We start from the raw sequence: 24,387 nt of genomic DNA, 5'->3' as shown, positions 1-24,387 counted from the left end.
ATTGCTCCGTTTATTATTTATTGTCTTTATAATTCATTATTGTCTTTATTGCGAAAAATTGGTAGTCACAACTGATCTGGAATATGATGACATTAAATTAGATTTTGTTAAGTCATGCACTCCTGCAGCATAGTATTGTGAGTTGCTTTCTCATCAGAGAGCACAAAAAAAAAAAAAACGATAAAGCTGCCATGTCTGCTTCAGATTAACAGTCCCATCTGTTCTCCATTATTTAGTGCTAGAGCACAAGAGTGAAAATATACCACAGAGTCAGCTGAACTACAAGGAATCCCAACAAATCCCAAACACACTTGAATGTAATCTACACCAAGGACTAACACACGTTTGTGTGTGACCCAGCAGTATGAAGTCGGTGGTGGATCGGCCCTTTCAGGCCTCGCTGCCCCTGGGAACCGCTGGAAACCCTTTGTCGGTCTCAAGAGGCCACTGCGTGATCTGAAGTGCCAAACAGCAGGAGGTGATGCCATACAGACAGCAAAACATCAATGATCAAATGAATCCTTAATGTAATGTTTTTTATTGCCATTATTGTGTGTTTACAAAGCTTTATACACAAAACAAGTAGACATTTATCGAGATATTATGAACATATATGTACACAGTGTTTGTACTGATCAAGGCAGTAGGTTGTACTTATACTGTTGTTTTGTCCCCCTCTGTTGAAATTGATTTCTCGGGTGGGTGGTTTGGGTTCTCCCACAGATAAAATCGCATTCCGGGGGAGGCCCGCTCGGTTGAAATCGTCAGGAGGCCCTCAGAATCGTCACCGCCTTTCGCCCCGCTAGCGACGGCCCTGCAAAGAACACAAACGTTTTTGCGAGCTAACGCAAAGTTTATCGGGGGAACCCAAAACATTTGCGAGAGAACGCAAAAGCATTGACATAATTTTTCCTGGAATCTCATATTTTTTCCATCACGGTGTCCCTTTAGAGGCTCCATATTTTTTAGGTGTTTGCAAATGAAGTCAAACTTCAAACTTTACTGTTAAGCAATCTTCTGTAACCTAAAATATCATAGATTTAACATTAATTCTGTATTACTTCTAGACAATTCATCCTCTTATCTAGATCCCTTGTGCTTTTTCACAATCTTGTATGTTTACTTATGTTTACTGCACTTAGTGCTTCCTTGTGTTTATTTTCAGAGGACATTCAGCTGCAGTTACAGAATCTTCTATCCAACAACACACACACACACACACACACACACACACACAAATTTGCCTTGTTGAAAACTGATTTCCTCATAATGAGGCGCATAAGGTTCAAAAGAAACTGTATAGAGAATTTAATTTCCCATAATGAGGCACATTAATGTTCAATAGTTTCTTCTGTGATGTCATTGTCTCTTTCTGCAGTCTAAGGCTCCAAAGCTTCCATTGTGTGTGACATCACTGTTCTCTTCTGTCTTTGTCTTCACCCACTGCTGTGCCCGTGTGTCCATGCCCGTGCATGAGGGAGTGATTCACTTACAGTAAGCGTGCTTATCTCACTGCCAGGGCACACACTCACATTACCACTGGGACTCACACAGGAAGAGAGAGAGAAAGTAAAGTCTATACACAGACAAACTGCAGACTCACACCACACCAAAACTGGCGTTAGGAAGATTTCAGTAAATTGAGGGAATAAAATGTGTTTTTTTTTTTTTTTTTGCATTGATGTATTGTTAATGGAAAATCACTGGCTACTTTTTTTTTTTTTTTTACAAATACTTTTTTAATAAAAAAAAGGTCAATTTTCCTAAATCACAGCTTTTTTATTTATTTATAACATCTTATCTATTACAAGATGGTGTTGGCAGCCCCTGAGCTTTCAGAGTATAGTGGCCTGATAGTTTAATGCTGGCTAACATGTGTCCTGAAGTGTTGGCAGCCCATAAAAAGCAGGATCTGATCTAGAGACTTCTTGAGTCTCTGTCTGACACATGGCAAAGGTGTCTGATTGGCTGTCTTTCCAAGAGCTCTTGGCACTGTGACACTGCAGTCAGGATGTTTCAACTCTCTGTAGACACTGTGACTGCTTTTGTGTAGAGATCACACCCTCCTCTGCCCCATGTGCCCACATCCTCACATCTTCTGATATACACGCGCACACCCGTTCATCAGGGAGGAAACTCATCTCATGCACTCAAAAGATAAGGATCAAGATGCCGGAGAACTGGCAGAAAGAGTCTGTTCCTCCCAAATACTCACAGACATATGTGTCTTTCCAAGAATGCTGGCTGCTTTAAAGCATTTTTTGACACGTGGTGTGTGTCTGTAATATTAAAGCACTGATGTGCAGGCATCAACAAGTTTCTGAAAATCGTGTGAATTAACGCTATTAAAAAATATAAGTAAAATTTTACAAAAAATAAATAAATAAAAATACTTTTTTATTTTTTTATTGTTTACTTAAAATTCTTATCTGGTTAAAGTGGCCTTTGTGTTTCTCTTCAGACTGGCCAGAAAGACAAAAAAATGTAGACCTACTGTAATGAACTGTTTGCCAGTTGAAGCTGTAGAAGAGTATTAGAACACAAACTCTCACCACATGTCTCTCGCTTCATTTTTCCAGTTATTAAAATATCAAGGCACATTACAGGCACAACAGTTTTACTTCACTTTTTATCGTTTTAGAAATAAATAAATATTTACATTACAAACTATAATTGCAATATATAATGTATAATACAATAAAACAATATCTCTTTCACAAATAGTTTTTGTTTTGTTTTAACTTTTTAATAATTCACAGATTGGCCCACTACAATAAATAGGCCTATTCGAGTGCTGAATTGCCTCAACCTACATTCAGCTATATTAGTAAAATTACGATATATCAGATATTTTTTATTTCACAATCATATTTAGTTAACTTTATTCCTTAAAACATAGGAGAAGGTTTACATTACTTATGCTCCTACTCAGCTCACTTTGCACACAGGCGGGTTAAAGATCTCTGAAAGATGTCTAAATCGACCAATAGGAGCGCTCACTGGCAACAAAAGCGTTAAGAAGTGTCATGAATATGTAAACATTTATGGACCGCCAGCCAATGAGAGACGCGTGGGGGCATTTCTCGGAGACTCCGCACAGATGTTTGACTGAATGTGGGATTGGGGAGGAAAATGATGGAGTCTTGATGCGTTGAGTTTGTGTGTGAATACGAAAGAGCGCTGGAATTTCCTCCTCTCAACTGGAAAACCACCACTGTCCCTCGCCTTCAAACTCCTCAGTTTGGCTGTTGCCGGTATACGTCCGAGTGGGAAAGGGATTTCTGTTTCGCTGCCGCTCTTTGCCCTGGGATAGCCTGCCTGGCTAAGGTTAGCCTAGGCTGCTAGCGGTGCTCTATGGGAATATCCAGCCAGAGCGGCTCTTTAGCTCGCTAGCGGGCTGATGCAGCCACGCGCCTCCCGCCGCAACGGGCGCATTCAGCCGCTACTGCTGCTGCATTATTCACGGGGTGAGTGCAGGAATGCGACCAGAGCCAGGATGTTGATGAATAATATCATGATAAGGGTGTCTCTGTGACTGCAGGGGTTTCATTATTGATTATTGTTATAATCTCTTAAGCTATATTGCTAGTCAGGTATTTATAACAGCACTGTGACTTTAAAAGCGGATTTTTAACCAGTAACCTGAGAGCAAATTTCTCAAGTGTGTGAAGTCAGTTTGACAGCACTGACAGTGTATCAGTTATTGTATTCTTCTGTGAATGAGGATGTGATTTGTTTGAAGAAGCCTTCAAGCAGCAGTCTTGTATGGATATATAATTACACCTTCTCGTGAATGTTTGAACAGCAACAGTTGTGAACATAATTCAAATAAATGGTCCTGGAGTTCCTTATCCATATCGAGCACATAATAAACATTTAATTAAAAATAGGCTATAATTTAACCTCAGTTATATTCATTAAAGTTTGACAGCATGAAACAACAACCAAAAAACGACTTAAAAACAAAAACTGATTATCATCCTGCTGGATATTTAAGCAATAACACAGGAAAAAAAATGCTGTTGTTCTGAATATCATTTGATTTGGCTGTGATTTGCTTGTTGTCATTATAGTGACTACATTCATAACACAGCCTCAAGTGTCTTTTTGCTTTTGTAAAACTACAATACAAATATTAAGGATACAATGTTTATTAAAATATTCTTTTATTAAGCAAAAATGTTCCCATTAATTTTTTCCCATAGGCATTTAAAAAAAGTCTTTGTTAAAAAGTTATAAATCAGGAACCAAACCAAACCAGCTACAAGGTGAATGACAACATTACGAACTTTGATTTGAGGCAAAAAAAAGTAGACAAAATTGGACAAAAAGACCTGGATTGGTATAGATTTTTTCGCAGAATAATGGGTAATGTAGTTTTCCATCAGGAATTCCACTGTGAAACACAATTATTTTAAAAATAAGTTGCAGGGAGCATATACCATCGATTAACAACCTCGTAGCTCTTTCTTTATAGTTTGGCATATTATGGTTAAAAATCAATTCCGCTATATAGAAAATTAACGGGATTTTTACTTCTGAAACCCAACTGTATGCCGCATTCCTCAGACAATTAAATTTGAGGATTGAAACTAACAATTTTATAAATGCAGTGCTTACATTTTACCATGTTTTACTTTTGCGCTAAAATAAAATACAAAAATAACTTCTGATCTGTTAAATTTTCAACAGTCTTCAGAATAATTGTAACTGGTCCAGAAGATCTAGGCTAATCTGGCTGCATTTTGCTGGTTTTATGAAATTCGGTTGCAGCTTGCACAGCTAAACAAAGTCAGCCAAATCTCTGTATCTCTAGATATCATCGCTTTCCACTGCTTAGCACTGATAACTGATAAGGATTGTTCTCTTTTACTGGTATGAATCAGTGTTTAAATTCAGGATGATTTTGTTAAAATGATCCGTAGAAACTGGAAGATGTTTGTTTTTAGATGCAGAAATTGGAAATCAAAGTTTGACATGAGTTAATTAATGGATATCTTTTTGTGCAACAACCTTTATCACTGAGATCTAACCATATTCCTTTTTGTCTCTGTAGGTTTATTGACACATGCAAACGAGGAATATTGGATTACCATGCACTGCTTATGTTTATTTTGAGGGATTTGCTGTACAGAATGAGCTCTGTGAGAGCTGTCAATCATCCCGGTGGATTTAACATGTCATGCCATCATGCTGATCTGCGATCATCCACGTTAATGTTTTGATGGCAAGGGATCTACGTGTTTTTTATCTTTCCTCTACCTGATTTTAAACTCTGTAAACATCAATGAATGCACACAAGCTGATTTTGGACGGATACTTTTGAGAACTTTTCCAAGGAAAGGATTTGTGAGGGGGTGGCGTCAGAACGCGACAGTATTTTAAACAAACTGTCAGCTCTTTAAAGAGGAAAAACCATGGCTTCGGTGTGGAAGAGACTGCAGCGTGTTGGGAAACATGCTTCCAAATTCCAGTTCGTCGCCTCCTACCAGGAACTCATGGTGGAATGCACAAAGAAATGGTGAGTTGTCACTGCTTGCATGTCTCGCGCGTGCCGCTACTCATTTCCAGCCCAGCTTGTGCGTGTGTGTCTGGAATGCTGAGTTGGCCCGTGACGTATCTGACTAACGGCAATGATTTATCCATTCCCCCGGGCATTCCTGTGTGTAGGGAGAGGCAATTTACAACAACTATACTTTTCCACATCGTTTTGTTTATTTTCTCTCCTCTCTGTTTAGGAATTGTGCACGATAGGTTGCAATGAAGCCTGATGTGTCCTCAAATTACTGCAGATAGGATGTAACTCAAATTGGACGAAGTGAGATGCTAATAATAACATAGCATATGTTTAACAATTAAATAGGTGCAATATAAGACAGAATTCTGTATCTTTGTATTTTACATACACACTTGGTTGTCCCCGCATTTACCATGTTTACATGCAATGTTTTTTTTTTTTAGATTTTATATTGTGTACCCAGTTAAGTTTGAGTAGCCATAAATGTAACAAATTATTATTATTATTACAGGTGTCTCAGGAATTGGAATATTCCTGTACGTCATCAACATAACATCTTTTTATTAGAGATGCTCACTCTTACCATTTTATTTTTATATTTGAGTAATTTTTGCGTAGTAATTTAATCAACTTCTTATTGTTCTAGACTACAGCACTTAATTTAATCTAGGTCATGAGGTGCTTCAATCTCGTCGATTTTTATGTTTATGTCTTTAAATGTTTGGGAAAAAATGGTCTCCTCCTGTGGATGTCTGTTAAAGTCGGCTTGAACTGAAAATTCACCCTGTCTGTTTTCTAAATCGGTATTATTGATCTCATCGGGAGCTATTCAACATGTCGTTTTAAAAAGAAAGACTGACCTTGTAATTTTTAATCATAATATCATAACTTGATCCTCCAGTGAAACGGCAGACTCCTCTCTGGTGACGTATGCCGGACTTCTCCAATCATTTAGTCCACTTAAACCCCACCAAACGATAGATAGAACCAAGTCCCCGTCCTTCTTTTTTCAATAATCCATTTCACTTGTATCATAATACTAAAGAAAATATCTGTGGCTATTTCCATTTTAACACAACTTTAAACTTTACATTTGCTCCCAGTCTTGAGTGTGTGGTTACATCCTTGCTGCAATGTATGCTCACAGTGGAATGCTGCTCAGAGGTTAAGGTCAGGTGGTGGATTATGCTGTATTAGGGGTCAAGTACGCAGCAATTTTGCTAAATATCTCAAGTTTTCTTTGAGAATGTTGCCTTTGGAGTTTTGGTGTTTTCTTGCAGGTTTCCAAAAAGAGTGTATCGTTCTGCAGTCATGGCAATTGGCAACACATTCAGTGCTCCACAAGGGAAACATAATTCATATTTACTCAAGTCAAGTCTGAGGAGTTCAGGTGCAATAGGATTGTTTCTGGGCCCTGGAGGCATGTGTCTAATTAAGTGTTTTACTTTCGGGTTTGACGAACACACACACTTGAGGTGTTTCAGATGTGAATGTGTCAGGTAATGGTATGGTAGAAATGCACTAAGGGCACTGTGTTGAGAATGCCTTTCTGTGGAAAAACAATATTTCTTAATCAGGTTTTAAGACCAGAAAACATTGTACACTGTATGTGTGTTTAGTTTTGGATGCACAGACTATTATCTGCATAGTGATTTGTGGACCAATGTGGAGCCAGAGCGGCGCTGGCACTGATGAAAGAGCATTATTCACTTACTGACAAGAAGCTCAAAGGCGTTTGTATCAGGGAGACGTTTGTGTGTGTGTGTGTGTGTGTGTGTGTGTGTGTGTGACAGCTACGTGATCTGTGCTTTTTGGTTCGTCTGTCCAGTGTGCCATTGTTCTGATGGAAAATTTTCCACATTTGGCCTCAAGTGGAAATGCTTTAAAAAAAATCAAATGAAACTGTTTTCTCTGTTACTTTTTATGTAGAAAAACCACAAGCATTTGTTCTGGAATCCTGAGGAGAAGGAAAATGTGTTCATGGGAGGAATAAAAGGACGTGTAAGTCAGCAATTGAATGAATAAAGAAATAATTTTAATGACAAATCATTTTAGAAGTTAGCATTACATCTCCACTGGTTCTGATCCCACATGGATAATGTAGGGCGTATGAAAATAAAACATTCGAATGAATATTAAAGCGGATGGAATAGGTCTAGTAAATCTGCCATGGCCATCAGCTCTGAATGGCATGGCATGTGATTCTTGAGGCTGAAAGATTTCAATCATTGACCTAGCCAGTGTTGTGAATGTGTGTGCTGTGTAGGCTATAGGTTATTCGATCATTGATATCCGGTGGTGTGATTTATCTGTAGCCAGCACACCCGCTCTGCCGGACACATGCTCTGCGGGAGCAGCGTCCAGTCAGGCCCCAGTCAACACCTTGGGCAGTGTTCCAGAAACATGCTGCTAGGATACGGGACACGCCACGGCCTGCTTAGGTATCCCCGCCTGTTGATTCAATGCCTTCTAGAATGTTGGCCTTTGCAGTTCTCTTGTCTCTTGGCAACATCAAATGTTTATGAGTTGAATGTTTCAGTGTCTCTGGTTTAAAGTGCTGTTGTGTAATCGTGCCGATTCCCACGCCTCTATAGCATGGCCACGGTGGGCTTTAATTACTGTGGAGAATTGCAGCAGTAATGTATAGAAATGTTGTAGACTATTTTAACAGCATTGTTTATTTTCTCTGGAGAATTGCTGTAGTTATTAAAAAATGGCAAGAGGAAACAACAAAAATAGAATCTATACCGTTCAAAATTTGGGGTCAGTAAGATATTTATTTTTTATAGAATTTATACTTTTATTCAGTATTCATGTTTTAAATTGATCAAATGTAACCGTAAAGACAATTATAATGTTACAAAAGATTTCTATTTAAAATAAATGCTGTTCTTTTGAACTATATATATTGTATCATGGTTTCCACAGAAATATTAAGCAATTAAGAAAACTAACAAGACATTTTTCTAGAGCAGCAAATCAGCATATTAGAATGATTTCTGAAGAATCATGTGACACTGAAGACTGGAGTAATGCTGAAAATACAGCTTTGCCCTCACAGGAATGAATTATTGTAAAAATAAATATTGTAAATAAATTATTACTCCAATACTATTATTACTGTATTCACATAAATTGATTCTTGGTGAGGATAAAAGACTTTCATAAACATCCTAAAATATTCTTAAAATATTACTGACCCCCCAAACCTTTGAACGCAAGTGTATTTTTAATTCAACTCGCCTTCTTTGGGAGGACATACATTTTTATGCATAATAATCCATGTTTGTTTTGCGCACCCTTCTGTTTCTTGGGGGTTGTAAGGTCAATAATGATAATATATAGCTTCCTTTACACTTTAGGAATGGGGTTCCTTTGCAAGGGGTCTTTGGTGTCAAAAGGAACCCCCTGCTGTCCAGCATTGCAGCAGTGATGTGTAGCTGCTTTAGGGCAGCCAGCTGCTTTTGCTTTCAGGCCCGGTGCCACAGGTCAGTCTGACTGGAATGAGGAAGGGAAATCCTTCAAAGTGCTACAGCAGCCAAGCCTCAACTCAGACCTTTAAAATCCCAGCATGCTTCATGTGGGATTTCACTTAGCTTTAAGCCCAGCATTATGTATTTCAGTGCTGCCAAGGATCTCGTCTTTACTGGTGTTTATATTTATATTTGACCCATGGGCACAGTGACACTGAACTTGTAATGAACTTACAGTAGGTGTTAATACGAGAATTACATACTGAACTACAGCGTGTTTGAAATTTCATCATTAAAAATGCATTGAAAGTACATCATACCCAAGACCTTTAGACTTGCTTTACTCTCATACCCTTTACTTTTTTTTCTGGAGGGGTGGAGAAAAGATGAAGATGATTGAAGAGAGGGAGAGAGGGAATGTGGTTTACAGTGTGAAATAGTTTTACATTCTTTCAGCAGAGGGGAAAAAAAAAAAACAGTGGTACATGTTTTAGTAGGTTACATGCCTTTGCACTTTCTGGCCTGGCCTGATTGTGACTTCTTTGGTTCTTCTGTCTGTAGGCACAAATTTCATCAGTGCTGTTCAGCTCAGATGTGATCCAGAGTTCTAGATTTTATGTTACGTAATCAGAGTGAATACAAAACAACACAGGGCATCTGCGCTGTGTTGTTTGCTTCTGGGCAAGGCGTTTAGTGAGATGGAGCCCACAGACTAAATATGCAGTGCATGCTTTCTGTTGTCAATTTAAGCAGATTCTCCTTTTCCAGCTGTGTTTTCCATGTCTTCATCCATTTGTTCATTATAAGAAATGATAATTTCTCTCCTCTTAGCCTATATTATTTCCTCTCGTGACCTGAGGCCAGGACAGACGCTCAGCATAGCTGACTGAATTAATTTTGGTCATTTTCATTTGGTCTTATTTTATTACTTACTGCAACATTCTCAGAATTTATTTCTGTTCTATATAGAACCCTATGCCAAAAAGGTTCTATAAAAGGGTAAATGTCATGCATAATACTTTCATGTTAAACAGGTTATTTAACATTTTCTAGTGATATAGCCTAGTATGTTTACAAACTGTTTAGTTCATCATAATTCATTTAAATTAAAATCCCTAAAAAGATCCCATGTTGGGAACCCCTAAAAAGGTTCTATATATAATGCACCTGGCAGAACCTTTTTCTTCTAAGAGTGTTTACTTGTTTTTAATAAAGTTTAAAATTTATATTAGTTAGGAAAATAATTGTTGGTGTGGTATCAAAATTGGAATTGAGAACTGAAATTGTTATATAAAATGTGGGTGTCGAACCAACCATATTTATTAGAGTACAAGGTTACGGGTCAAAAACAGTGATAGATCGATACTAGTTAGTTAGTTAGTTAATTAGTTAGTTTTGGGTGATGGGGCCTGTGAAAATTTTGTCAGGGCAAGTAAAAATCCGACTGGCATACTTCAGCATTGAGCCGTGCCTTTGGCCTGAAAAATGGCAATTTAATGCTTAGGTTATTGTCTGTCACAATAAATCACCCTCTTGTCCACAATACTCACAGATGCCCCACTCCCTGTCGCTCTGAATTAAGCCACTCAGGGTGAATGAAACAGACCCTCATTTGTCATTTCTCATATGAATGGATGCACTGGCACTTGGCAGTTTGTTAATTTCCATCTTTTTTTTTTTTTTTGTGCCCTAATGTTAATTACTACAGAAAATCAAGGTCAATAAGTGATGTTTTTTACACTAGTCTTATGAATGTGTGTTCAGCTACCATTTAAATGCCTTACTGTTCTTTAATTATCTTTGCAGTAATTGCCATTATGCTCCTGATGCTGTTCATAGAGCTTAAGTTGTATTGATCCAGAGTGTTCCTTAAATCATTTGATTAGCATTTCCCTGTAAGTGTTAAACCCGTCCCTCTGCCTTTGCTTCATGTGGATCATGTGAGGAAATGACTGATGCTGTGTAGGAGGCAGAGAAAAGATGCAGATCTGTGTGTGTATGGGTGTGATTACACATGCTGAGCAGACTGAAGGTTTAATAAGGTCATGTAAGTGATCAGGGAATCAGAGGGGGGTCATGATGTATAGCTTAGGTTTTATTGATCATCGCACCTCACAGTGAGCTGATCGGTGTGTCTTTCTCTCTCTCTGTGCTTTTGGGTTTGGATTCATATTTTCTGGATGCAGTAAGCCCTCATAATGAACAATTCATGGTGTTATGCATCAATCAGTTTGAGTTAATGGAGTCCAAGCCCTTTCATGTGTCTCATGACGCTGGGTGTGTATGGTTGTTTGCTCTCTGGCTCACATTAAAGCCTTTCTTGTTAGCAGGACCAGATAAAGGGAGATTTTCAGCAACTTGAAATTACTCAGAGGAAATGATTAGTTTTGTAACCTTCAGTGATCTTGTATAGCACAGCTTTCAGTATGCAGGGTCATATTGTATTGTTTTGTGGTGTTTAATTTTTTTCCTGAAGTCCACATATAAAGTTTAATTGCGCCAGAAATGTCATAATTTCTTTTTACACAAAGTTTTCTACCTGCTCTTTCATTTTTAGAATTTAACCGGCATATCTGTATCATGACGAAAGGGAGCGACCTTTGCGTAATGAACATTAGAGTGTTTATATCTTAAATATCTTAAACATCTTCAGTGGTGTTCAAAAATAAAGGATAAAAATAAAGGAACATTTTGGGTCACCAGAAATGTTAATAAATGAGATTTTAAATGTAGATAAAAAGCATCCAGTAATGATTTTAATGAAAACCATGCAGGCACATTTAGATTTATTTCCTTTTAAGGCTACAAATCTACCATCTCTGTTTTTCTCTTTTTCTCTCTCCATTTGTGCACTCGCTCATTGGATGATTACAGCACTGATTGCAGGTTTTCATGATGGCTTCAATAAAACCGGTTTTATTACTAAATCGTAAATTTAAAGTTCCATTACGATAGACTGGTGACTGAAGGAAGTGTGTGTCTGTGTGAAAGATCTGCCGGTCAGAAACAGCTGATATGATCATGTGGGAGTCAGTGAACTTTAGTACTGACTGATAATCCAGGGATCACAGTGCTACTTTTGGAAGAAACAACTGACAAAATGTTTACTTGCTATAAATTAATTAATGTTTCTGAAGTATTTCTTAAAACTAGAAGGCAACACTCCTGCAAAAGGATTAATTTTGCAAGTTAGGAAAGTTATGAATAAATATCTGTATAGGGCTGAAACTAACAATTCGTTTAGACTACTAATATTCTAATCTGTTGATTAATTTCAAAATTGTAAATTGAAGTTATGCTATATTTGTGCTATACGTAGTGGGCAAAATAATAGTTTGAAAGCCTCCATGTCTATGAACACATCTGTTCTTCTGTTTTATAATTTACATTGAAGTAATGCCGGGTTCAGACTACATGATATCAGCTCGATTTTGGCACGATCCATTTGATGCAGAGTGTCGTGGTGATTTGTAAACAACAATGAGTGTTGGGATGCAACAATCAATCAATTTATGTTGTAACGCGACAGCCGATGCCGTGCCATCTCACCCTGTGATCTGTGTGGGTCCTAACGCTCCAGTTTAGTGATGGGGAAGTATTATACTGTCAAAAAGCACGGGGGACGACAAGACGTTGTGCAGTGCCCAGGTTGTAAAAAAACTAGAGCTCGACGATATGGATTTTTGGGGGCCGATACCGATATTAGGGAGTAAAAAAAGCCAGATATCAATATATCGGCCGATATTATTTATGTATATAATACAGTAGAAATATTATATGTGTATATTATAGTACAGTACCAATCAAAAGTTTGGACACACTCTCCCATTCGTGTGTACAAACCTTTGACTGGTACTGTATATAGAATACAGTATACATAAACAGAATATAAACACATTTTTTGCAATGACTCAAATGTGGTGATCAAACACTTGTGTGACAAAGATATGTAATGGAGGCACGAGGCAGGGTGAATGATAGAATGAGAATGATACATTTGAGCTGTAACCAAACTAGTTTGCATTGCATGTTCCATTCTATATTATATTCTAAATACTGTTGCAAAATACCATAATGAAAACATGTTCAATTACATGTGTACTTAAATACTGTTTTAAATAAGTAGTCAGCAAAATGTACTAAATGTGAAACTACTCATTATGCAAAATGGCCCTATATAAAGTGTTATAATAATTATATAAATTATTGGAATATTGCTTGATGTTGTAACTTAGCGTTATAGGCAGAATGGGCTGACACAGTGTATACACTGGATGCGGCAAAGCGCCCGCTGCAAAGCATTTGTCTTTCGTGTCAGTACGTCATAAATAGAATGAGGCATCAGTTTACTGTCGGAGATTTGTCGCGCTGCATCGCGCATCCAGTGTAGACAACATCACTGATTATAATGGGTTCAACTGTCTTTTGAAGCATCGTGCCGCTCGCGTCCGGTGTCTTGTTCAGGCAGCAGCAGACAAGCAGTCAAGCAGTGTCTTAACGGTAAGTTGCTATCTAGTTACCAGTGCGGTGGTGGCTTGAGTCTGTTGAATGGTGTTTTAACGCTACGTTGTCACCTAGTTGGTGAGACACAATGCTATAAAGTAAATACAATGAGCTTATCATACTCGTTTGCTACATTAGCTAGCTAGCCATGTTTCATACCTTGTTCTGTAAAAAAAAACAAGTTCAACTTCATACTGTCAGCAAATCTGCGTCAAATACATTGATGCTGATATATTTGCGACAGGCTCATATCGGCCAATTAAATCGGCAGACCGATAAATCGGTCAGGTTCTAAAAAAAACGAATCTGTGCCTTATTTATTGGATCCAACAGGAACAGAGCAACACACATCTGAGTAAATTTTTTTTCCCTTTACAATCGCTGGAACTGTCAATCAAACAGCGCATGTTTATCAGTGACCAAGTTCTGGACTCTCACCAAAGCTCCTGTTATAATCAACTAATCTCTTATTTACATCGTGTTTACACCATGGTTTGCACTGTTAATTATGATGAAAGTATTCATGAGTATGCAGAAATCGAGTTACAATGACGAGATCACTGCATTCATGCACTCAACATGTCTGTAATCGGCTACATGCTCATCACTGCAATCTTTCATGTCATGATCTAAATATAACGCTATAATCAACACTTTTCGCAATTAGTTGACCTTATAAGTAGGGCTGACTTCTAATAGTCGAGGATTCGACGATTCGATTCGGAGAGGTCTGATTCGACTATGAACCTCATAGTCGAATGGGCGTCAGTTTGGTTTGAAATGTGCTGGGGACAGAGACGCATTCGCATTTTCAGAAGGGCTGGGTACCATTTTTATTTTATTTTTTCGCTTTCGCGCAGGTCATGTTTTGAAAGACGATGTCCTGTAGCTTACTAATGTAAATAAATAAAAATGTATTCAAAAATCTGCTTCACATTTTCAGCAGGGCTGCGGAGCGGCTGTGAGTTGACTCCACACGGTTCTGCGTTAAAAAGCTTTACGTGGTTTAATGTACCTAAACAACGATTACCAAATTTCCCTCTCATATTGCTCCTCATAACCACTGAAAATGGTCAAAAAAATCGAACCCAGAGTCCAATTATTATGGAGATTAACTGATATTAAGCGTTTCTGCTTCACATTTTCAGCAGGGCTGCGGAGCGGCTGTGAGTTGACTCCACACGGTTCTGCGTTAAAAAGCTTTACGTGGTTTAATGTACCTAAACAACGATTACCAAATTTCCCTCTCATATTGCTCCTCATAACCACTGAAAATGGTCAAAAAATCGAACCCAGAGTCCAATTATTATGGACGTTATCTGATATTAAGCGTTTCTGCTTCACATTTTCAGCAGGGCAGCGGAGCGGCTGTGAGTTGACTCCACGCGGTTCTCATGGGCGTGAAAAAGCTTTACGTGGTTTAATGTACCTAAACAACCATCACCAAATTTCTCTCTCATATTGCTCCTCATGTTTATGAAATGTTATGATATATGTGTGATATATTTGTGTTTTTCAGCTCTTTTGTTTGAAATGGAAAAAATCTAGCTGCTATCTAAAAAAAAAAGAAAAAAAAAAAAGGTTCGACTATCAGTCGACTACGGCAAAATCTAACGAATCAGATTCGACTATGAAAATCATTAGTCGAAAACAGCCCTACTTATAAGCTGTAATAGTAAAAATGTGCTAAAAGTTTTCGTAAGAGTTCCACATGTAATACTAGCTGTTTCATATGCAAAGATGTTAGCCAATCACAGCAGTGGGCGTTTACACTGAAGTCACAGACACGCCCCTTAAAACAGAGCGTTTAAATAATAAGGCTAAAATCAGGGTAGGAAAAATGTCTTTTATTTCTGAACTATGACCATTTTTGATGTAAAAGTCATACTAACAGGGCTTGACATTAACACCCGCCAAATGTGGGTGGATTTCGTCTTGGGATTGCGTGTATTGAGCATAATTTTACTCATTCCTGCAGATTTTTGTGCTCACAACCAAAGTGCGTGCACATAAAGTCTAGTATATTGGCTATATAAAACAATATAATGGGTCTGTGCGTCAGGTCCTAAAGTGACAGCAGCTTAATATACCGGCCGCCAAATTGAGATAATATTAAAAATATCTATATGACAGTTTTCCCTATGGTATCGATGTCAAAATTGTGGCCAGGGAAAATGCAGCTGAATGGGTAGTAGCCTAACTTTGGAAAACCCCTAGCCACAGTGACTGGTGGTGAGCAAAAAAGTTTGTCATGCCCTGCATACTAATATTATAAGTGCACCCCAGGAAACATATAAAACAATGCAGTTCATTACCCCTTTAACTAACGTAGTTAACTAATGTTAACAAATTAAACCTTATTGTGAAGTGTTACCAATTTTATTTACATGTACCACAAACATTTTTAAGACAGATATGTTTTCTCTCTTTCACTTTATTGTAATAAATAATTTAAAACCAGGCCTACACAGATAGCCAAATCAATAACCTTTCTCTCTCTCTCTCTCTCTCTCTCCCTCTCCCTCTCCCTCTCCCTCTCCCTCTCCCTCTCCCTCTCCCTCTCCCTCTCTCCCTCCCTCTCCCTCTCCCTCTCCCTCTCCCTCTCTCTCTCTCTCTCTCTCTCTCTCTCCCTCTCCCTCTCCCTCTCCCTCTCCCTCTCCCTCTCCCTCTCCCTCTCCCTCTCCCTCTCCCTCTCCCTCTCCCTCTCTCTCTCTCTCTCTCTCTCTCTCTCTCTCTCTCTCTCTCTCTCTCTCTCTCTCTCTCTCTCTCTCTCTCTCTCTCTCTCTCTCTCTCTCTCTCTCTCTCTCTCTCTCTCTCAGCCGTATTGTATGGCAGTATTGTGTGTTCCAGATCTCCTGTTACAGGCTCTTTAGTGTGTTAATCTTAATATTACTCTGTTCCACTTGCTGCTCTCTCTTTGTCTTGCTCTCTTTATTTATTCAGAGATCAGATAAGAGGAGGATTTCTGATTGACAGCGTCACTGTGTGTGTTTGTCACAAGTGTTCATTCCATTTAATTGATGGAGCTGTTTATAGCCTAGAGGTGGTTGTAGAAGTCTTATTCCTCATTGATATTATTATAATTTTTTTTGTCCATCCGTTCTGAGTCAGGATGTGGTTCAGTCTGTACCATCTCATCCCTTCCTTTCCCTCCCTTTCCCTGTGGAGTCAGTCAATAAGGTCACAGATTGTACAAGCATCTCTTCATAAACAGCATTTTATAGACATGATGCATAAATATTAAAAACTGCACAAAAAGATCACAATCATTGAAACAACAACGCGATCTTACTCCTAAATAAGTGAAACCGCTTAACAAACAGTCTTTTCAAACACAGTGTTATCTGTTGCTTGTCGGACAAAGAGGAAGGATACAATGGTTTTCAATGGGAAAAAGCCACCGAAAAGACGCATTCTGATCACTAGGCTAATGGTCCCATATTACCAAGTGTAAACAGCAATATCACCTGATCACTTGAGATGGATTTTAATGCCATATAAACTAAACACACGCCACCCTCGTTCTCGTTGTCTTTGTGTGTGATGGTGTGGAATAGCAGCTTTAGTGTTCGTGTTTGGGCAGCTGTGCTTCTAGTGCCCAGTGAAGGTTTTTCCTCCTTGGTTTGCCAGTCTGTCTGTCTTTATACCCTCTCTACCCGCCTCCACTTCCTGCTGATAACATCTCCTGCTGCGCGATGGCCCACTTTGTTACTCCTTTTCTGTTTATTTATTAATGTCAGCCCTCCTCAGATCTACAGCTTTTGTTTTGCTGTAATCTGAAGTATAAATGATGTCTTGAGGTAGTTTGCCTCACAGAGACAATTCGTTTGTTGCAAAGAAATTTCTGTTGTTTTCTGTCTTTTGTCTTTGTCTCTTTCTGCAATAGAAAGAATGCTTTGTAAAGGCTCAAGATGATTATAAAACTTTCTCACACTCACAGCATTTTCCGCTGTTTTTTATGGGGGTATTTATAGTTTATTAATGAGTGTTGTAGATCTACTTTTAATAGCTAGACAGATTACTTTCAGCTCTATTATAATCCTACAGAAAAGCTGTTTCCAGATTGTTTAGATCTTTAGAATTGAGCTTATTTTTAAAAAAGTCATTAAGACCCCCTCTGGTGAAAATCAAAATTTTAATGTTGTTTATATGTCTATGTGGTGTTTTTAGTATGCTTTAACACAAACCATGTGCAAATTCATCACTCAACACTGTCTCAAAAACACGGTTTAAAATCGCAGTTGTTCTCAACGTCACAAATGCTGTCGTAACCAATCCTGTCACAATGGGGGTGGGCTTTAGCATATCATTAACTATGCTGCAAAGCAGGGGGTCTCAAGAGAAGCCAGGTTATCCAGGCGGGGCTCATTTGCATATTCATATAACCGCATATGAAGCAAGGGCGTAGAGTTACAGTCAAGTTATTTTAAGGCATGAAGAACATTTTTTTCACAGAATATAGCTAGTTTTAAAGCAGCAAAGCAAAAAGCATTAAGTTACAATCAAGAAGCCAGAGGTGTTGTAGCCTACAGTGCTTTACTTTTGACTCAAAGTATTTCTTCAAGTACATAACATGCTATGTCTGGAAGTCTTATAGAGTTCTTATAGTAATAAAAGGTGTGAACATTTATAGACCTCCAGGCTATTGGTTTTAAACTCCTGGTTTGACAGTCTTGGCTTCAGTCCTCTCACCTCAGATGTTGACAGGTTTCTATCAGCAGACACACCGGAGTTTTTGTGGAGGACAGTAGTTAAGATGGACCTTGAAAGCAAAGTCAAAAGAATGGATTTGACAGGTAAAGTAAATCTTAATGTATCTAGAGATGCATGACCTGAAGCCACAAATCAGAGCTAAAACAACTGGCCGACTTAAAGGGTCTGTAGTAATGGGTCTGAGAAATAAACTCTGCCCTAGGGAGCACAGAGTGCAGAAACGAAATGTAAGAAATGAATCACGAAATTAGTTACATGTGTGGTTCTTTCTGTTTTTGGCAGGTTGCTGGTGGGAATTTAGCAGGAAAAACATTTAAACAATAGCAAATCTGTGATGAAGTCCTGGTGAACGTGTTGCATGTGTTTAAGTTTCAGATAGATTTCAGTGATAGTGCATTGCAGAAATTGTGGGTGGAAACATACCGGACTGGCCTCTGGTTCTAACCTTTGACATAAAGCCAGCCAATTAAATTGGAGCTGTGATTTTTCATTCAGAGTTTGCTATTTTTGGTGTACAATATGTAGTAGATTGCCAGTCAACGGAGTGGGTGTGCTATCTAAGGCTACAGGTTTATTAAAGGGATAGTTCACCAAAAAATGAAAATTGTGTCAGTAATTACTCACCCTCATGTCATTTAAAACCTGTAAGACTTTTGTTTATCTTCGGAACACAAATTAAGATATTTTTGATTAAATCTGATTTATGTCCCTCCGTTGACAGCTACGCAACTTTTTGACACTTCAAAAAGTTCATAAAGAGATTAAACTAATCCATATGAATTGAGCGGTTTAGTCAATTATTTGAAGAGACACAATCGCGTTATTTCAGATTGTATTTAGGCTTTTATTCACATAAACATTGATTATTGTAGGAAAGAAAACATTATGACTATAAGAAAAGAGATGGAAACGTCCAAAAGTGATGAAAATTTGATTTTCAAAAAGTACTGTGAAAAGAATGAAATGCATAATTTAAAAAATTTAGTAATGGGATAAAAAGGCCAGATGTTCATCTGAATGTGTAGTGTTTCTACTGTTCAAAAGTTTGGGTTGGTAAGATTTAAGTCTCACCAAGATAAAATATTTTCTGTTTATAGAAACAAATATATTCTGAATATATTAAGTCAAATGTTTTTCCTATGAAGGCAAAGCTGAATTTTCTGCATCATTACTCCAATCTTCAGTGTCACATGATCCTTCAGAAATAATTCTAATAAGCTGATTTGGTGCTCAAGTCAAGAAGCATTTTGATGTGCTACTTAATAGTTTTGTGAAACCATGATATATTTATTCAGGATTCTTTGAACGAAGAACCGCATTTATTTTAAAAGTTTTATTTGTAACATTATATATGACTTTACTGTCACTTTTGCTCAATGTATGTATCCTTGTTGAATAAAGTTTTAAATCTGGAAAAAAAGAAAAAAAAATCCTTGTGCCTCAACCATCCACAAGAGGAAACATCATGCCATTATGAAAAACTTTCTGATAAGATCATGTGCCTCAGGGCCTGCAGTGGAGCATGTCAACTAGCCTAGAGGAAGCACACAAGTACTGAAAGTAGGGATGGAAATAGACAGGAAAAAAGAAAGGAGCTTCAAGGGAAAGGGTTTTGCTATTTCAGAGTGAGAGGTGACCGAAAGCAGATTGTCTTTAATGCTCCATGTCACACACAGCATGCTGCCGTAGGGCAGGAGGGAATTGTGTGTCTTCTAGAAATGTAGAGACACAATGGAGTGTCTGTGCATGGTTTCTCTCTGATGCTCTCTCGTTGGTTTCCTGGACACAGTTTAAGTCATTGGTTGAAATGCTGTCGGTGACGATTCTCAATCTCCACGGAAAATCCTTTTTGGAGAGCACTGCCGTTTCTCTCTTCCTGGGAAACGGAACCGTATAGTAATCTAGAACAATCCAGATATGCATCAGGGGTTATTTTAGATGGGCTTAGATCCTGTCTGCTCCATGTTTGTAACAGTTTAGATGAGGACAGTGATGTTTCTTAAAATGAGACACACGCAGGACACATGCATAAACACACACCTGTCAGATTGCGGTCAAGCCTCTTACTGCTGGTAATCCAATTCAAGCTCATGAGTCCTGGATCGTGTGTGTGTGTGATTGTTCCCTCTCTCAGTTCTGCTTAGATGTACCGAAACCATTTTGTCCTTCAGGTCTAACAGCCCATTTATCGTTAAACCTGTTGGTCTGTCCGTGAGTGTCGTCATTCATGTGTATTGTGAATATTGTAAGGTGTATTTGTACTTTAGCTTGAGGGATGAATTTAGCATAATGTGTTTCCTGTAGTAGAGGTCTTGCCACCTGAACTCCATTAACACATTCATCTTGTGTACACACACTTGCATCAAAAAAGCAGTGAGTTTGTGTACTGCTGGGTTAGGCTGTGTGTGATATGGGTATGATTTGATTTGCAGCATCATTTCAACTTTGAGCTCTTTCCTGAGAAGGCTGGTCAGCATCTTCTTCTTTTATTTATCATCTTATCTTGTCCTTAGTTTGTGCACAGTAGAGCTGAAAGTCCTGGTAGTGTTTCAGTTATTGTGTTTGTTTATTAGTTTTTTATTTAGCTTTTTAGCACTGGTTGTATAATTTATTTTCTTTTGTCCTTTTTTAGGCAACCAGATAAGCTAGTTGTTGTCTGGACTCGGAGGAGCCGAAGGAAATCTTCCAAGGTGGGTCATTTTTTTAAAATGCTGTTTGAAACTAACAATGACTTGAGTATATTTATGTGTAGTAGGCCTAAATAGCTGGTTTTTGCTTTAAGTAACTGTCTTAATTTTTCAGTACAAGTATACATAATCACAATGCATCAAATTTGAAGGATTAAATACACACCGCCTCTTGAAGACATTTGAAGCCCAATTAGTATACATGACAATGTTGAGCTACAATTATATTTCCTAGATCTGTAAATTCGACTAAACAAAACCAGACTAGTAGAGTAAGCGTAGTCAGACTCTGTCATTATGGGTTTAGTTTGGCTGAAATTTTAATGTACGGAAGTATAAATGTACATAATAATTGAGCTAATGTGAGCTCGGGACGCCACGATTCTGTTTGGTCCCGTTATTGGCTCAAAAATGACACACATCACCTAATAAACCATTAAAGTTTTTTTGTACCAACTAATGTATGCATCACTCCAAGTTCACTGCAAAAAATTATTTCCTTACTAGGTGTTTTTGTCTTGTTTTCAATTAGAAATATCTAAACATTCTTAAATCAAGATGCATTTACTTGAGAAGCAAAATGGCTCAAGATTTGAACGTTTGGTTTCATGCTTCATGCTGAAAACAAGAAAAAAATGTTGCAGTGTTTACGTAATAATGACTAGCTAGATTATTGTATAAAAACTAACTGTATATTTTGCATGATTAAAGATGTTAGGTTTCCTGTTGCATTTATTATAATCATCTTGTGTATCATGTAATGTAATTTATTTTGTTCGCAGTCTCATAGCTGGCAGCCTGGCATCAAGAACCCCTATAGAGGAGTGGTGGTGTGGCCGGTTCCAGAGAACATAGAGATCACTGTCACCCTATTTAAGGTACGTACACACACACACACACACACACACACACACACACACACACACACACACACACAAACAACGCTCTCTCGTTTAGTGGCCAAGTAGGCCTAGACGTTATTGGGGCCAGTTGTAGCAGTTGGCTGTTTTCCAGAAGCTGATTGGTTGGGATCTGCAGGTCTGCTGGTGTCTAGACATCCTGATTCCACACTGATTTAACTGCCATAGTCCCAGATTTGAACTCCCTTCTCAAATGTGTGTGCAGCAGAAACTGACACGGCAGCAGGAAGCGCGTGCTCTGTATTTTAGTCTTTTTGAGATGCCGGTCAGCAGATTTTTCCATCTGGCACGAGAGAAGTGAGACCTTACATCCTGAATTGTCAGACCCAGGTGCAGCTACACAGGAAGTGCATCTGTTTGACGCATAAAGAGACAGATCAGTTTGTAGATCTGAGGTTCCTTATGTTGACAGTAGAGGATTTTAGATGACAGCACTCTTGACTCAGATGACATTTCAGTTCATACATTTTCAGCTGTTCAGTTTCCCCGTGTCAAAATTAGCTTTAAATAATTGTATATTTATATATAATATGTAGTCTGCATGCATAAATAATATATATAGTATGTAATCTTTCAAATATTGCTATACTTAATTTGTATGCATGCAAAATTTGTATATAATATATATAACAATTTATTTTATGTATGATTATTCTTGTATGTTATTTATATATTTATGCAAATATTTTTATATATAAGTCTAATAATATATTTTATATATGATCATATATTTTAAGGTTAAATATTCTCTTAAATATTTTATTTATTTTTATTAAATTACTATTCACTAAGATTCTGATCATATCTACCATAAATAAAATCGAATATATCAGAAATAATGTGCAAATAAAAATGTAAAATGTATTTTAATAAACCATTAAATAAATTAACATGTATGATGAAAATTTTATTTCATCAGCTTTAATGTCCTCAGTGGCAAAAGCACTAACTTAAGACCAATCCCCCCCCAACACACACACACACACACACACACACACACACACACACACACACACACAGACACACACACACACACACACACACACACACACACAGTTACAAGCTAGCGCTGACAGGCTGACCTGGTGTTGTATATCCTCCAACATTCTCCACATTGTGTTTACAAAGGTCACACACACAAAGTGCTTGTCCAAACATTTTCCTTATCAGCCTTGTTCTCTGCAAACCTACTCCGTGTCATGTTCAACTACATCTCCCAGACTTCATTGCAGTGGACCAGTTTGGCATTCGTGAGTTCATGAATGTTTCATTTGTGTACCGCCAACCATGCGGTCAGCTGACCAGGACAGTTCTAGAACAACAGAAGAGCAGCTCAGGTGAAGCTGTATGCATGTGTACCTATACTTGGTTCAACTTTGAATAGGCTAAAGACAGGTGAATGTGAAAAAAGTGTCTCACTGTGATTTGACATTATTGTATGCTGTTGATAGACAGACAGACAGATGGGCATCATATCCTCTTTGACAAAAAATCACTGTTTTGTTCATTATATTATTGATGCAATCAGATAAAGCTTTGGATAAGTCATTTATGAAAGTGCCTCTGCATCCATCATATGTTTTACATAACAAGAAAGGAAATGCAAATCTTGTTTTGTTCTGTAGAGATGGATTTGATCTATGGAGTTGCTGTTTGTTTCCAAATATCTCTGCTGCCTAAGACCTTATACTGAGACCGTCTTTAATGAGATTCCAATTTCATTTTTTTAATGCCATCAAATTAATCCCCACATTTCTGTTTTTTTAGGATCCCCACGCAGAGGAGTTTGAAGACAAAGAGTGGACATTTGTCATCGAAAATGTGAGTGCTTTTTTTTTACACTCTTGTGGTTCTGGTGAGTTCTGCTATGTGCAGCCTGACATCTAGTGGTCAAATGGAGTCATCACACTACTGTTACAGTTTCAGGATGAAGAATGACTGATTTAAGGCAGATGTTTGTGTCATATCATGTTGCTCTTTGTTGGTTCCTCACCATTGTACACTAGTTGTTGTAAGTGTTCATGTGGTTTGAGATTTAAAGGAGAACTCCGGTCAATTTTAACATTGAGCTCATTTTTTTGTACATTTGGAGTGCTGTCAATACAGAGAACAACGACAAAAATCGGTGTTGCCTACATCGTGTTATCCTCTTTTTAAAATTTGCACCCTGTTGACTTCAATAGGGCAAGTAGTAAGCCTGCTTTTTAGCCTCTTAACATCCTTGATGTGTCATTACAAGTGCACAGGAAAATGTGAGTGATTCCTTCCGAGTGTACACGGGTGGATCTGACTGCAGTAGATGTTAGAGATATTAATAAAAACGAAGTTAATTCAGCCAGCGCTCATACCTTTGTTTACATCCTGTTTTCGGTGGAAGGCCATAGTAATCGATTGTCGAGTTCACGCGCATAGGTTTAGTTACCAATGATCACGCGCGTGAACTCGACAATCGATTACTATGGCGTTCCACCGAAAACAGGATGTAAACAAAGGTATGAGCGCTGGCTGAATTAACTTCGTTTTTATTAATATCTCTAACATCTACTGCAGTCAGATCCACTCGTGTTCACTCA

At 38.0% G+C, this 24,387-nt stretch overlaps 1 protein-coding gene across 2 annotated transcripts in view; it reads left to right on the top strand.

The window, feature by feature from the left end:
- Positions 1–3,047: 3,047 nt before the first annotated feature.
- Positions 3,048–24,387, top strand: part of ehbp1 (EH domain binding protein 1) — a 139,227-nt gene continuing 117,887 nt past the window's right edge. For both annotated transcript variants that reach the window (XM_081393848.1, XM_081393847.1), the window contains exons 1-5: positions 3,048–3,467; positions 5,057–5,521; positions 20,840–20,897; positions 21,677–21,772; positions 23,582–23,635. In XM_081393848.1, the coding sequence (XP_081249974.1) occupies positions 5,418–5,521; positions 20,840–20,897; positions 21,677–21,772; positions 23,582–23,635 (312 nt within the window). In that variant the 5' untranslated portion in view covers positions 3,048–3,467; positions 5,057–5,417. The remainder of the gene's footprint in view (positions 3,468–5,056; positions 5,522–20,839; positions 20,898–21,676; positions 21,773–23,581; positions 23,636–24,387) is intronic.

This window comes from Scardinius erythrophthalmus, assembly GCF_964197995.2.
Source record: "Scardinius erythrophthalmus genome assembly, chromosome: 19".
Classification (NCBI taxonomy): domain Eukaryota; kingdom Metazoa; phylum Chordata; class Actinopteri; order Cypriniformes; family Leuciscidae; genus Scardinius; species Scardinius erythrophthalmus.
Note: the sequence above shows the minus strand (reverse complement) of the source record. Positions and strands in the feature narration are given on the sequence as shown.